Consider the following 17,412-nt stretch of genomic DNA (forward strand, 5'->3'; position numbering starts at 1 on the left):
TTAAATACACCCATATTACCTAAAAACTACCAAGCCAAAATTTACTAATTGTAATTTATAAACTGACCGTTTCCTTAATAATTCCTTATTCCTATGCATATATTTACAAACTCACCATGCGTAGCCTATCTGATGCACCGGACAACTTGTTAACAGTATTGTAATCTTATCAAGATTACACTTGCCCCCATCTCCCGCCCTGCCCCCACCTTCCATCCTATCTTAGTGCCGGCCTGTGCAGGAAGGGCATGAACCTAAGCCTTAAAACACATGATTTTATTTTGCAAGAAAGTCCCCAATATCCTTCACTGGTGCCTACATACATTGTAAATGAACTAAAAATGTGGGTATTGCTTCAAGTAACACACAGACCACTGCAAGATGGATGTGCATTATCTGTAAGAAAAGTTTTATTTATCACATTATCATTTCTTTGTACTTCCAACCTAATGTGAATTCGAAAGCATTACCAAATTTAATGAATAAGTGCTCAAGCATGTTGTTAATTCAATAACATATCCCACTTTAATACCTCACATCATTTTTTTCAAATTTATTTCATAATACATCAATTCATTTTCAATTAATTTTTATTAAAATGCGCATTGAAAACAGGCTTTATAAAGCCCACATATTTAATACTGTTTACACGACTTTTAAGCTAAATACATATACTACCTACACATTTAAAGTAAATGTATGTAGGTAATCAACCCCAGGTCACAATTAGTTCCCTGACCTATTAAGTCAGCAAATACGCCTACACCAAAATTACCGATCGTAATCTTTTTGTTTTAAGTAAATAACATTAGTTGCTACAATACATTGCCGTGATTATAATGATTATAACAATAAAATATTATTTCCCGAAGCAAGTAGGAACTTGCAAAAAACACTGTTTATTTAATAAACATAACACCTGATATCTAATCAACTTTCATGTAATCTTTTAACGCTTCTATACAAATTTCAAGTCATTTTGTGGTTTTAAAAAGATTAAGTAGTCCTCAATGAGTTTTGCGGTTAGCATTGACTTAAAAGTCTAATATCTCTGTTACTGTAACAAAAGCAGATATTTCCTTTCTCAGCTCCCAAGGGCAACAACCTCGGCACAACATATTACTCCCAACAAATGCAGATGCTAAATTCCCTGGAAGACCGATTTCTAACTTAAAAGACTTCAGCAGATAGACAGAACTTCTGTACAACAAATGAGCCGCGCCATGAGAAAACCAACATAGTGCGTTTGCGACCAGCATAGATCCAGACCAGCTGCGCATCTGCGCAGTCTGGTCAGGTTCCATGCTGTTTGTTTTCAAAGCTTACTGCAATTAGAGAAACTGTAAGGGAACAGCATGGATCCTGACCAGACTGCGCGGATGCTCAGGCTGGTTTGGATCCATGCTGGTCGCAAATGCACTATGTTGGTTTTCTCATGGTGCGGTTCAAAAAATTTAAATTTTACCCTGTGGTATGACATGCTTAACTGTTATAACTGCAGCTTAAGTAGTCCCACAAGTAAAGACGGCCGTGGGTGCAATCCCTTGGATTGAGTCATGCCAAGTTTAGACTCTCAGGTAGTTTACTAGCTTGCTGCTTGGTATTAAATGGGCTGTACCAAGAGGTGAAAAAAAGGTAAGATAAGATACCTTGTTTAATGGTCACATATGTAATAGCTTAAATGTTGTTTGCATGATCATGCAATGAAGCTTCGTAAGTAATCTTTATCTTTTTGAAAAATTTAGCTGTGTCATTATAACTGTCAGTGTAGCAGATATGTAATGAATTATATTCTGGTCTGTTTTTCAGTCCTGCTAAAAACAGGTTTATTTTCAACCTGCTAAAAACTGTTGTCTTTTAGCCCCGCTAAAGTCATGTGACACAACAAATAAAAGGAAGAAATCAAAACTGCTTTGTGACATTTCACGTTCTTATTTATTATCATGTCTATCTAATTATTTTCTACCAAATTCTGGGGAAAATGACTATCTTATACAATATTTTGCTATATTTAAATGCTATTAATAACAGAATTATTATAAATTATATATAATACAGGGAAACAAATATTTTCAGTGGCAGGCATGACATTCTGAAAATGTCTTGGCAATATGGTAACCTTTCCAACAGATCGTTCTGAGCAGAAGAAAGAACAGTGATAAATGATTTTCAATAAAGCAAATTGTTTATCCAAAGGAAAATGTCAGTGGGAATTAAATGTTAAGATCAGCCACTTCACACAGCTTTAATTCATAGCCCCAAGTATCAGATGATTCTGGAATTGGGGAAAGTGCAATGACATCACTGCACTGATATTTTTTTTAACATTTAAGTTCATGCACTGAAATTCTTGAATATGAAGCTGCTGCAGCATTGAAACTCTTTAATATGATGTTCATACACTAAAATTCTTGGGTATGAAGATTTCTTTCCAAATTGTTAGACCAAGTGCTTAATTGATCAGTTACCATATAATCCTGGCAGTATGTCAAGCTATTACTTCTGAAGTCAAGGGTCGACTTCTGGCTGCATAACCAAACACACTCATGTTCCTCTCTCAATTTTCTGAGCTCTAGATCTATCCATCCCTCGACTTAATATTGGTCGAAGTAGGTCCTCGTCTTATGGCTGAAGTAGTCTTATGGCCGGGAAAATACAGTTAACAAGCTGGGCCTATACTTAATTGACTCATGTACTGTGCACCATATAGTTGAACTATACATTACAATATATTATATTAAACAAATTTCTAATCTTCTGTGAATTTTCACAATTTTTCAGAGTTGTCAAACTATGTTAAACTTACACACCACGTTTGGTGCAGATCCAACAAAACTTTCATTAAAAGAAGTTGTGTTTAAAGAAAAACGTTTCTGCCAGATATCACTGACACTTAACACCGTTGTTCCTACCTTTTCCGTGACAAAAGTCTTACCTGCTTAATTTCTAAAATGACAAGTCGATCATTCAATTTTGGCAGTACCATTTATTACACAAAGGGGTGTTCACTGAAAATTTACTGACTGAATAGGAAATAGGCTGATCATGGCCATCATTCAGTCTGTAAATTTTCAAGGAACACCCCTTTGATAAACAAGTAGTACTGCCCATATTGAATGATGGGTCGATCCATTTCAGAAATTTAGCAGGGTAAAGAAACTCATTTTAATTTATGGATGGGGTGGATCAAACCGGATCTTACACAGTCATTTTCTATGTCTTCATTACAGTCATCATTTAAACAGCTCAGTCAGATCCTTCAGCTCCATGGCAAGCTAAACAACTAATTTCTAAATAGAAAGATTACAAAATGTATAATAATGCATTTCTAAATTAAAACATTCCTATCCTATATCAATTTCAGTATTTCAAAATCTTATAAATGTCTGAAAATGTCATTTGAATTCAATTTCAGGTATGCAGGGAAAGCCAATTACTTAAGTTCAATCATTAGATGCTTTGAACTTTGATCATAAAAATGAAAATGTCAAATGCACAAGCAGTAGAGACTTACCCTAATACCCTTATTACTCAAGGGAAACAACTTTATTTATAGAATGTAAAATATAGAAAACAGTTAACCTTAATCCTTAGTACCCATGTCATTTTAATGCAATGGAAAAAAAAAAATCTATATTTGGCAGCCAATGGGGGACTCAGGCCAGCTAAACCTATCCTTATTCTTCCTTTATATTTCTCACATAGTCATATGTGCAAAAAAAAAAGGTCTTCCCCTTTTTGACACAATACATATGAGCCGTGCCATGAGAAAACCAACATAGTGGCTTTGCGACCAGCATGGATCCAGACCAGCCTGCGCATCCGCGCAGTCTGGTCAGGATCCATGCTGTTCGCTAATGGTTTTTCTAATTGCAGTAGGCTTTAAAAGCGAACAGCATGGATCCTGACCAGACTGCGCGGATGCGCAGGCTGGTCTGGATCCATGCTGGTCGCACACCCACTATGTTGGTTTTCTCATGGCGCGGCTCATATTACACGGAATCCTCATTGGTACATCTAAATGCTGTCTCAAATTGGCTTTATTTCTTCATGAAAAAAATCAGTTTTTTTGGGGCCAAATGTTTGGGGACCCTCCCCCCCCCCCCCCCCCCCCCCCCAATTCCCCTGCTCTTTCACCTATGGTTTGCAGCTGATTAACCGTACGATATATGGAAAGCATTAGAACAACCAAATCAAAACAGGACACAGCAGCCAACCTTTTCATATTCTTGGCCTAATGCCCACTTTATACTTTATTACAGCCCATGTTTGAAACAACTGGTACAAATTATAATGCTTCTTTTCATTCCTAAATTCATTAACAATTCAAGTTTTATTACCAACTGGGAAAAGGTTAAAACAATAAAACTCCAAATATATAACAAATTAGGACAAAACTGCATTACAAATTAGGCTAATAAATCTCCCTTTCAGGTCAAAACATAAAACAATAGGGTACAAAAATGTAGGCAAAATTCATTTCACAACATTATAATTTTTGTCTACAATGCTGTGTTGGACAATATAACACCTTAGGGGAGAAAAAAACAACTTAAAAATTAAGTTCTTCGGTGAAACATAATAATTACAAATTTACTGTTAATCTGTTTTTAATTAAATTTGCTTTATAAGTTAGTGCACTGAAACTGTTCAATGTTCCAATCAAAGTCAAGAATGCAAGAATGTAAAGTTCATGCACTGAAATTCTTGAACATTAGGTTCACTCAGGTAAAGTTCAATTACACTGAAATTCTTGTCTGTTAAGTTCATTACACTGAAATTCTTAGACTTGAAGTTCATGGGCTGAAATGCTTGGACTGGAAGTTCATGAGCTGAAATTCTTTGACTTGAAGTTCATGCGCTGAAATTCTTGGACTTGAAGTTCATGAGCTGAAATTCTTCAACTTGTAGTTCATGAGCTGAAATTCTTGGGCTTGAAGTTCATGAGCTGAAATTCTTGGACTTGTAGTTCATGACATTAAATTCTTGGACTTGAAGTTCATGAGCTGAAATTCCAGAATGTGATGGTCATGCAGTGAAACTATTGAATGTTAAGTTGACTTTGCACTGATTGAAAATTTAATGTAAAAAAGTTCACTCATGTGAAGTTCATGCACTGAAGCATACTCTTTGAATGTGAAGTTCATGAACTGAGACAAAGAAAACACAGTTCATGCACAGAAATTCTTGAATGTGAATTTCATGAACATGAAGTTCATGCACATAAAATCTTGAGCACGATTCACTAGCAAACAGTGCAAGGTTGACTAGAGACTTTATTGATTAAAATGGAACTTGCATATCTGAACATATATTGTTTAAGGCTGTAGTACTGTACGAAATCCCAATTAGCATAAAGAAGAAGTTATAAAACTTTATACAAAAGTTCAGTTTTATTGAAAGAATACAGGTTTTATTACACAAACATATGGGCTCAATGTAAACTACTTTTTCACCCTGTTTCAGATGGTGTGGGTAACACCTATAATTTTATAAAAGATAGTCACGGAATTTTGATTTTCTTTTTTCAACTATAGCTAAATTTAGCCCTACGATGGATTGTTATCACCAATTTGAATAGGTGAACATGATGATCAGTCACGGCAAGGTACATGATCTGTATTTTGTACACTAAAAAAAGAATTAACTCACGTATACTTCAATATCTTTATCTCATTCAGTTTAAACTAAGGTATATTCTAAGGTATATAAGTATATTGATGATATTCACACTAAATTTGGAGCTTTTTGAATTTATAATTTATAACTTTTCTTGCCGGATAAAAATGATCTTTATCTTGACTATATATATTTTCAATGTTCCTGAATTCCATTAAATCAGCTTATATTTCAAAATACACAATAATCAATAAATATTCATGTTTGCTGGTAATTGCACAATTGACATTAGCTGTTACAAAATTTTGACAATTTTCAAATGGCTGAAATTTTTTTGAAATATTAGATCTATGCCTTTTGAAATATTGAATAAATAACTGGAGAGTATAGAGAACCAACCAACTTTAACAGTTATATACTGATCAGTCAATTAAGATTCATAATAAAAGGCTTTTCTATACTGGCATGAAATATGGAAACAATTATGCTGCCTGTAATCATTATTAAACAAGAAGGCCGTGATGGCCCTTTCAGCTGGTCGCCAAACGCCAAGTTTCATCAACTTCCACCACATGATTTTATAGATGTGTGGTTTAAAGAAAAGTGTGAATTGACGGACAGATGAACGTTGGACTACGAGGCAACAGACACTGAATGATCACAATATCTCATCCCGAGCACTTTGTGCTCAGGTGAACTAAAAATTATTAAATAATGCACCACGCATTCAAACCTCATTACTATATCTTCCTTTAAGAATTAGTGTCAAATGATGGATCAAAAGAAAATATTTTCATCATCTAATATGAGAGAACTTATCAAGAAAATATTTACATTTTATTTACAGACAAATTTGTCAGAACAACAGAATGATGTGTTTTCATATGTATCAGTTCTAGTATCAAATTATGAAGATGTCTTTATCTATTTGCTCATCTTCTACGTTTTAATCCTACATGATAAGAACTCTTGCAACAAGGCTTTTGTTTCCTTTTTGTTGGGTTATACTAACACAATTACTAATACGGCATATGTCAAATTTACTTTCCTATCTTTGTTTTCCTTGATGGAGAAAGTCCCCAGGAAGAACTCTGTGTGTGTGCAGACCGACATGTGACATGATATCTCAGTATACTGACACCAGGCTGACCAGTCCTAGCACTATCCTTCTTAATGTTGAGCGCCAAGTGCGGAAGCTACTAGTACCATTTTTCACATGTTTGGTATGATGCAGCCAGGGATCAAAGCCACAACCTTCCGCACTCAAAGTGGTTGCTCTACCACCTGGCTACCGATCGAGGCAGTCCTCCAGGAGAACAGCTGGGCAATATTTCAGGCAGACCATGCTGGCACCTGGGTAGAACCATCAACCGTCCATTTATAACCAGCTACCATGGCATTCTCACATAAAACAATTATTCACCCAATCTGACTAAAGTACTTGATCTTCTAAACGAAGATCTGAGAACGACCCATTCACATTCGTCTTCTGTATATTTTGGATTTCCAGTATTGCTATTTTTATTTTATCCAATCAGACGACATGTTCGAATGTCAAAGAGTAAGAAAAATGTGCAGTTATTCCAGGGCTCGAACCCAGGACCCCTCGCTTACAAAGCAAGTGGCCTACCGATTGAGCTAACCGGCTATCTGATACATTATGACATAAGAATTGTAAATATCAAAAGTCAAGGCTACAGGTAGATTTGCAAGATGTTGTAAGTTAGGCTCTGATTGGCTAGCGAAAGGGTCGTCAGAACGAGGCAATGAATAGGTCGTTCTCAGATCCTATGCGTAGCGTAATAGGATATGTACTTTAGTCAGATTGATTATTCACCCTAAGCAAGGTTTTTAACATACAGCAGTGAGGGGCAAGTGATTCGAACTCATTGACTTTTAATAGCTTCAGGGTGACATGGAGGCCGTTAATACTTCATATTAACTTCTACTATAATTATAATTAAAGTTTTCATGAATTTTGTGTATGTAAGTTAAAATTGTGCCCAACTTGATAACTAATTATGTTCAGCTGGTATAAGGCTGTTGATGGCAATGTCAAATGTTTGATCCACAGAGCAGGAATATTTGTGAAGGATGACATATTTCTGTCCCAAGTCATTCATCCGTCACCTCTGATTCATGTGGAGAAATGGTCAATTGAGCCGTGCCATGAGAAAACCAACATAGTGGGTTTGCGACCAGCATGGATCCAGACCAGCCTGCGCATCTGCGCAGTCTGGTCAGGATCCATGCTGTTCGCTAACAGTTTCTCTAATTGCAATAGGCTTTGAAAGCGAACAGCATGGATCCTGACCAGACTGCACGGATGCGCAGGCTGGTCTGGATCCAAGCTGGTCGCAAACCCACTATGTTGGTTTTCTCATGGCACGGCTCAATTACTTCTGGAGATAAGTCAGTTAACTAGCAAAGAATCCCTTAATATCCAGGTTAACTGCCAAACCAATATAAATACAATAGAAATGATATTATAAAGCCATGCAAAACCTTAATCAGCTAACATACAAAAAAAAGTGAAAATGTTATATATTTCAATAATTCATAGCCGATTTACTACCCTAAACTTACAGACTAATTGTAAGCCTGTTAGGATTTGCACAGTTATTAATACTATATTAGAGTGGGAACATGAATTAACAAATAGTTTCTCATCTATTTAAGGAACAGTCTTTCTAAATTTATCATGCTTTCTCTTCAACAGATAGAAATAGTTATGCAGGTACTAACACAACTTGTACCAAAAGCGCATTAAAACGAAGACCGCATTGACGTCAGTCCTATTTCTGTCTGTATATTATAATACAGAGTGACAAAAAAATTCGACACATCAAAGAACTGATGTTAAGTATTTACCTGTTAAACTTACACTGTTACCTGATACACAGTTACCTGTGACGTCAATGTCCTCTCCGAAAAGATAACATTAAAACCATTAAAAGTATAAATAGTTTTCTCTTTGACATGGAGTAATATAACTAGTTATTTTTTATGTTCATGAATTTAATAATTTAAAATCTCCCTCATGAAATTATTTTTTTGAATATTTCTGAACATGTCTGAACAAAGATTGTGTCCTGTCTGAACAATTTTTAGCAGTCTGAATATTGTCTGAATTTTCTGAACTTCTACTGAGATATATCAGAAATACTCAGAAATGACTTCAGAAAATTTCAAATGATGATATATAGCATTTACATAGAATGTTAATGTTTTTGTTTTTTTTATATTAAATAACTTAAACCAAGATCTGTCAGTTTTCAAATGGACTTTATTTGTAAACATAAGCATTTAGCACAGTCCAATATAAATCAGGTGAAAAGTGAAGAACTGCTGTTTTTTTTTTTTTTGATGATTTGACCTAGTGACCTACTTTTGGCCCAAGATGAACCAGTTTTTAACTTGACTTAATATTTAATACAAACAAACAGTCTGACCAAAGTTTAAGTTAAAAACGGTTTTTTGCCATGACTTGATCTAGTGACCTAGTTTTTAACCACCATGTTTTAACTTTACATAAATTTTATAAAGAAAAAACACTGTCAGCTCTAATAAGGGGTTAACAAGGTTTTTAAACAGTTACCTAGTTCTTGATCTCACTTTTATAGATAACCTGGCATTAAGGCCATACCAAATTGATTCATGGTTCTTCGGAAAATTTTCAAAAAAAATGGGAGCGAGCAAGCGAATTTTTTTTTTTTTTTTTTTTTTTTTTCTCAATTTTGATTTTTTCAGAGGCGGGTAGCTTTTACATGGAGCGAGCGGGTATTTTTTTTTTTTTTTTTTTTTTTTTTTTTTTGCAGTTATAATTATACATAAAGTTAACATTTCTTTAAGAATAACACAGGACTTAAACATTTAGTGTGACTAACACAGTAGATAGCTTTTCTATATGTTTTAAAGACTACATGAATGGTTTTGCAAATAAATTCTTGCTAAAACTCACGGAATCACTTTGTTTTTATTTTGTATTCATAATTACTAAGGGATGAGTGTCTTATTTTTAATTTTGATTGTTCTACATTAATCTGAAGGTGTGCCCATTTAACTGCAGAGGATGAGGAATATTTAACACAAAATGGGCACCCAAGTGGAATAATTAACATATCTTCTGAAACCCAGTTAGATGGCTTCGACACATGAGCAACTTTGTACCCCTAGTGAAACTCGAAATGGTAGAGGTGAAGGGCAAGTAATAAGTCACTTGACCAATGAGATCAAACGGAGTTGGGCACACAGTTAAATGCTCCGACATTGCTCGAATCCCATTGGAATAATTTCTTAATTAACAGATCAGGCTAGCTTAAGTTTTTGTGGTAGAGGTTCATTTCAGTCAAAAATGAAAACAGACGGACAAAAAAAATGATCCCAATATGGCCACTCTTAAAAGCGTTATTTGTTGTGCTTTGACTGACCAAAAAATTTTGAGTTGGGAAGGTCTGTTTTTTCAGATTCTTTCTTTCAATCAATTCACAGCAAATTAATATACTAACAGGGAAAATTGGTGTTACAATACGACAGAAATTAATTTTTATATCTACACTACATGTACTTATTTGAAAAGCTAAACATTTTTTTAAATTGAATATATGCATTTTGATAGAATATCTGACTGCAGTACTAAAGAAGTTTCATACAAAACGATCTGGGCCCCAGACAATTGATGTGATGGATCAGTCAGGATCTGTGAACAAACTTCTTTTTTTTTTTAAGAAAGCACTGGCTTTGGCTCGAGACCTAAAATAATGAACTAAACAACTGATAATAAATGGTTTGAAAACTTTATCTGAACAATATTTCTATGTTTAATCCAAATATTTTTAATTGAATCACTGTGCACGTCTTACAAGTCGGGCTTGTTCTTTTCACTGTATTGAACAACCGTAGAACGTGCCTTAACTTCATCACGTATGAGTTGTTAGAATAACAGTAAACTTGTAGTCAATCAAAACATCACAGGCGATTCACACTATCACTCAAACTATATGATCATAATAGCATATTATATACACATATAACAGGAATAATATTCAAATTTCTCAGAAAATCATTCTGGGAATTGCTAATGTGTATTCCCATGTTTTACTTAACCATGAACGGCATCAATTATGGATGTTCGTCTGATACACTGTCAGAGTGCAGATTTTCTGAGGTTTCTGCGGTTAACCTATACAGACTCGTCAAATATTTAGCCTGCAAAATTTCTTAAATGGACTTGTCTATCAATCAAGTTGGGCAGTACCATTTGTTATTTGAAGGGGTGTTCACTTGAAATTTACTGACTGAATATTGTACCAAACACTAGGATTACCATGATCAGCCTGCACAGATGTGAAGGCAGATCTTGGTCTACACTGGTCGCAAATGCAAAATCACTTGCCGCCAGCAGGCTAAAGGTTAAATGAATAATTCTGTAACAACCTGATTAATAACTTTCATGGTGACACAATTAAATCACTCAAAAGGTTATTGACTTGGAAAATTTTTAAGTAGTTTTTACAACTGTATATGATTTTATCATTCGATACAAGTTGAGAAAAAAATCACCAGAAATAAATCAAAGCATTTGAATTAATGCATACATTATCAAGCCTCAGCTATTTATATAAAACAAAACACCATTATATCTGTTGCTAGTCTTAACTGCAAATAACTGAAATTTGAATATTACGATTTTAATTGAAACAGAAATAACATAATCTTTCTCAAAACCTAACAATGTTTAGTTTATTATCTCTTTAGCTATATATATACAGAAGTTCTTCAAATAATATCAGATTCAGAACATGGAATATCTATTGTCACCATGGAATTTATCGTACTTCTGTACAGTAGTGATATTTGCATCAGCAAATAGATTAATGCTGAGTAATACCGGTACTAGAAATCAATCAATAGTGCCTCCCACCAACAGAAAACATGTGACACTATTAGATGCTAGTGAGAAGCTGTTGTTATTATTACTCATCCAGTTTCTTCCACAAACAAATATTGTATCTAACTTATTCATCTGTGGTATTTAGCAATCACATTTTTCTCAGGGAGAATTAGTGCAATAGTCGCGAAACTGTTGTCTAACGCTTAGCCTGCTAAATTTCTAAAATGGACTGGTCCATCATTCAGTTTGGACAGTACCATTTATTATTTGAAGGGGTGTTCACTGGAAATTTACTGACTGAATAGTGAACAGTTGCAGACCATGATCAGCCTGAAATCTAACTGTATTGAAGTTTGAGCGAAATCTGCTCAAATGGTTAAATTTATATTCCCAGGATTTTCATATTAAAATTGTTTAAATCAATCTGTTATCCTGTCCTAATTTTTACCCTTACAATATATGGAAAAATATAATCTAACTAAACATGTAGCAAGTTGTTCAATATTAAATGAAGTTGTGAACTCCTTTGTGTCCATAGTATCATAACAAATTTCCTAATCAATACAAACAAATGGTGTCACAGGCAGAACTGATCGCAATGCAAACAAGCTATTTCATTACTGTATAAGGTACCAGAAAGTTTAAGCTGAAACTTGATAAATGTGGGTGCTTAGCACAACAGCTGTCTTTTCATGATGTAAGAGATTCCTTCCAAATGACATCAATTGATACAATTAGTAACCACAGAATTATACATAATATTATGATGAACATGAACACACTAATGGACTACAATACATTGCTACACCCCCACTCCAATGAACTACCCTCATCTCACCATAAGATTGCATGTGGCTGGACACATATGAGGAAGGAACCAAATAACCAGATACATACATGTATCTCTCTGTAAATGACCATGAAGAGATAATTTTTAAGTGCAGCTGTAATCAAAATCTTATGCCTGTTTCTTGGTTAACCCTTATCATGCTGGACACAACTGATCAGTGCAGTTGTGACCAGTGCAGATCATGATCAGCCTGCACATCCATGCAGTCTGATCGTAATCTGCACTATTTGCTATTCAGTCGGCAAATTTTCAGTGAATATCTCTTTGAATAATAAGTGGCACTGCCCAAATTGAATGAAGGTCCAGTCCATTTTAGAAATTAAGCATACTAAGAGATAAATGTTGAATCTAGAGGTAAATCTGCTGCAAACATAACAAGTTCAAGTTTTTGAACTTCCTATGTTTACATACATGAGTCATTGGAGATTGCCAGGCAAACAATAGGATAAAGTTATCTGAAATCCTCCTTCTTGTCCTGAATTATTCTCAAACTTGTTGAACTAAATCCAGACATGGCTCTATATAAACAAGACTGAAGTGCTTACATAAGACAGGGCACTTGACTGCTGGTCAAACAAGGGCAATAACTTAGCAAGACTTATGTAACGGAGTTATTTCATACCAATTCATTACAAATAAACCAAATAAACATTATGTCATGGCAATTTGAAATTTACTTTAACTAAATTTTCTATGTCAAATGATGGCTAGTTTGAAAAAAAATTTCAACCACGAGTTGTCTAACCTGACTTTGAATGGACAAAGGAGATGCCAAGTGAAGTTTCATTTCAATATATGCATTATCAGTTGTTACCGAGTGACATACACCTTGACAAAGGTGAATGAATATAAAACTTTGACTGAAATTTCTAAGCAAAAAGGGTCATAATTTGAATTCAGTTAACCCGAGAGTTATCTAACTTGGTTATTTCAGTAGGTATATTCTTCAGCTGTTATGTTGTTTGTAAATTGAACCAATTTCTGGACACATTACGAGAAGCTGATAAACAGGTCATAGTATAAACACATGCATCATTACTGTATGATAAGATCTATGGAGTTGAAAATAGAAGCAACATGAAATGGTAGTTTGTTTAACAATTATTAATATAACCTGGCATTGCCTGGTTTGGTGCCTCCAAAATTAAAGTGTGCAATATAACATCACAAAGGACTGACTCGATAGTTAACTTAGTTCATTGTCTCATGATTAAGTCAACAGTGGTTGATATTCTTAGAGGTTTAGGTATCATTTAGCTGTTAACTATTAAGTAGTTTTGTACTAAAAGTTATCTTATATATTTTCAAACTATGCGTTTTAATAAAGCTGCTAGCAGGTGTACAGTACTTCATCTATCTAACTGCATCAAAACTATAAAGACCATACATTTACTGAATGGCTTGCCAGACAATAGTTGAAACTATTGACTCTCAGTAAAAGATCTGGAGGACTGAGGGTCATTAATTTTGATTATTATATGACTTCTTATACAAATCTCTGGTCTGAAGTTTATGCCATTTGAGAGTTTTATGTTCAACACAGGGTGGGCAAAAAATGAAAACTGAAAATTAATTTCTGATGTCAATGTTTTAAAATGAATGGCTTTACTGGTCAATAGTCAAAGCTATTGCCTTCAGAGATCAGGCAATAGTTTTGACAACTGACCAACAAGTTATAAGCAATTCCATGACTGCATTCTATATAATGACCTGCAAACCATTCAGAAGTGTTTTACATTGAAATGCCATCAAATTATTTCCACACTTTTCCGTTAAATTATGACATCATGTCAGCAAAATTTCACACTGAAATAATTGTAGATTGGTCAATAAGAAACTTTGGGCCAGGACATGTATATAGGTATAATAACAAATTGATGCTTCTTTTAGATCTAATTAAGAACGCTCTCCATATTATAAACAGCTGTACAAAACAAATGCAAAGAATATAAATAATAACATTAAGTTTTTTAAAAGCTTACCTTTCTTTGTACAAAATGCTCATGCGTTCTGCATGTAAGCGAAGTTTTCGTGCAAGCGTGCACTTAATTCCTGCAATAGATTCAAAGGGTGAAACTGAAAGTTGATAGTGTCCGCCCGTAGTCGGACAAATTGTCAAGCGCAATGGATGAAGCGCTGGTCTATTTACAAAACTAATCCTATTGCTTTCTCTGTTCATGTTCACAAGCAAAAAAGTCCCTTATTCCTATCAATTGTGCAAGTTTTTTAAAGTCTTGACGAACTACAAAACACAACTGTCAAACTATGTGCGCGTGAGTACGCTACACCGATGAACTGTATGTTCTACTATATCATTCGTAGAAGAACCAATCAAATCAGACTATAGTTTGGATTCGTCTGTATAGGGGTGTTCTGCCTTCATTCAATAATCTGACATCAAAATATCGATGTCTTTTTATTATATCTAGCATCAAACCTGTAAATACTTCTTTATTTTAAATATCTCCGTTTTAAACATACAAAAAATGAGAACTATCTGCACCGCAATGACTTGTAACACTTTTATATCGAACGAGACTTACCTTTAAGAAAGTAGGTCTTTTTATTGTCAATCAAAAGGCCACGATTGACGTCAATGGGAGATCACGTGACTTTGTTTTCCTCAATGAAATCGGTAGTAAATAGTCGATGAAGTGAAATGTACAAAGAAAAAAGCCCCAGGGCTGATCCACAATTTCGTAATTCGGTTGAGTTGCATAATATTTACTCTGATAGCAAAATATTATTAATATGAGGGACGGGATTTAGAATAAATTGCTCACTATTCCCACACATTATAACAGCACATTGGGCCCGTATAAGGTGTGTGGCCGCTCATCCCTTTGATGTGTTTTTAGTGCAAGTTTGATGACACAAATGAGTACATATCAACAAATCATCAGGTTTGTACTTAGTGAGTCGCAAGCATGTTATGTGACTTTCCTATATCCAATGGATGGATAGAATCGATCAAATTAGTTTTTTTCAGTTTTTTTTTTCATGCTTTGTCCCATGTATACTATCAGTTGAATGGGCGGCCAAAGAGTGGCGGATGGTGCCCAAATCCTATCCCAGATGTTTTACTGGTCTGAAGCGAGGAAGGTAGCATATGATAATTCGATATATCAAGTACACGAAAGACACGCGAGTCCAATGAACAGACGTTACACATTAAACGATCGTTTAGTTTATAATCAGCCTGGCTGTGATAAATGCATATAAATCTGGATTAAGAGCTTGGCTCTGTAGCCTACTGAACCTACACAAAACAATGTATGTATTTCTTACTAAAAACGAAAATGGAACAGCGTTTTATAAAACACTTCAGGCCTATCCCAACAAATTTGAGTAGAAGACCTGTATTAAGTTCCCCCAAACCCTAACCTGCGATAGCAGATATCAGTTCCACAAATTCCTTCAGTAGTATATAGTATCAACGTAACCTTGAACACCTTTCGATAGCAGGTAATAAGTTCCCCAAAACCTTTCAGTAGCATATAGTATCAACGATCCAAACCCTTCAATAGCAGATATCAGTTCCCCAAATACCTTCAAGAGCATATAATACCAACGTACCAAAACCTTTTGATAGCAGGTATTAAGTTCCCCAAACCCTTCAGTAGCATATAATATCAATGACCCAATCCCTTTAATAGCAGATATCAGTTCCCCAAATACCTTCAGGAGCATATAATACCAACGCACCAAAACCTTTTGATAGCAGATATTAAGTTCCCAAAAACCCTTCAGTAGCATATAATATCAACGGTCCAAACCCTTCAATAGCAGATATCAGTTCCCCAAATACCTTCAGGAGCATATAATACCAACGCACCAAAACCTTTTGATAGCAGGTATTAAGTTCCCCAAACCCTTCAGTAGCATATAATATCAACGGTCCAATCCCTTGAATAGCAGGCATTAAGTTCCCCAAACCCTTCAGTAGCATATAATGTCAACGATCCAAACCCTTCAATAGCAGATATCAGTTCCCCAAATACCTTCAGGAGCATATAATACCAACGCACCAAAACCTTTTGATAGCAGGTTAAAATTCCCCAAACCCTTCAGTAGCATATAATATCAACGGTCCAAAACCTTTCAGTAACACATAGCAGTTCAGGAAACGTATAAAATTCCGCAATACCATTCAGCAGGTACCTGGTATATGTACTGGAGTAGCTGATTCCTGCTATTGAGGATATTTGGAAATGTTGATTTTATATTTTGAGAACTTAATATCCTTTTGCACTTTTGAATGGTTACAGGCTATTGAAGAGTATTGGACACGTTGATAGTATATATGCTACTGAAGGGTTTTGCATAATCTGTTTGTCGCTAAAATATTAACGTCATCACGATCACAGACAATTAACTTATACTGACAGAAACACTGGACAAGTACGAGAGCATTCGTTTCAGACCGTTCAAATAAAAAGTTCTTTTTCATCCAGAGAAAGTTGCATAGCAGAAAAATGAAATTCTGTCTCCATTATAAAAGTTCTTTGTTCGCGGCAAAAAATAGGACTCCTTAGTTTGTAATCAATGGTGATTACACATTAACTAAAATAATTGGAAGATTAATTTAGGTTCTACATTTCTTATTTGTTGATACTTGAAATCATGACACCGTGCACCTTTCGAAATAAAAAAAAAACACAGTGAACCCGTCATACACATGGGACTAATGCTTTAAAATGTACAATTTCGTAAATATACCATAAGAAACCTAAGCAAGATCTTAATGAAAATCTTTCCTGTATTGTTTAATAAAATGTTACCAGTTTTTGAATTTAGAATTTGATGGATTTACATTAAAAAATATCTTTAAAGAGAGAATTTACATTCTTTTGGTTACTAAGTTCAGTTTTGATTATGTGTGAAATTTGGAATTAACACTGATTGGATTAAAATTTAACCAGGACAGGACTATTCTCGCATATCAGAATTGAACTTTACGGTTAGTTAACATTTTCAGCAGTACAGCAGCAGTTCATTTATTTGCATTAAGCCAACCGGCCCATACACATATATACAAAGAAACAAATAT

The 17,412-nt window shown here is 34.7% G+C and overlaps 1 protein-coding gene and 1 long non-coding RNA gene across 3 annotated transcripts in view; both read right to left on the reverse strand.

Annotated features, from left to right (window-relative positions):
- Positions 1-14,699, reverse strand: part of LOC123524549 (midnolin-like) — a 36,107-nt gene extending 21,408 nt beyond the window's left edge. The window contains exon 1 of one of the 2 annotated variants that reach the window (XM_045302828.2): positions 14,345-14,699. In XM_045302828.2, coding sequence (XP_045158763.2) covers positions 14,345-14,541 — 197 coding nt within the window. In that variant the 5' untranslated portion in view covers positions 14,542-14,699. Of the gene's footprint in view, positions 1-2,468; positions 2,997-14,344 lie in introns of those variants that run through there. The other variant, XM_045302829.2, reaches the window with a different exon arrangement.
- On the reverse strand, positions 4,593-14,327 carry LOC128555667 (uncharacterized). The gene is made up of 2 exons (XR_008370254.1): positions 5,653-14,327; positions 4,593-5,006 (listed from the first exon to the last, which is right to left on the reverse strand). It is a non-coding gene; the product is annotated as an uncharacterized LOC128555667 (long non-coding RNA).
- Positions 14,700-17,412: the final 2,713 nt, after the last annotated feature.

This window comes from Mercenaria mercenaria, chromosome 3, assembly GCF_021730395.1.
Source record: "Mercenaria mercenaria strain notata chromosome 3, MADL_Memer_1, whole genome shotgun sequence".
Taxonomy (NCBI): domain Eukaryota; kingdom Metazoa; phylum Mollusca; class Bivalvia; order Venerida; family Veneridae; genus Mercenaria; species Mercenaria mercenaria.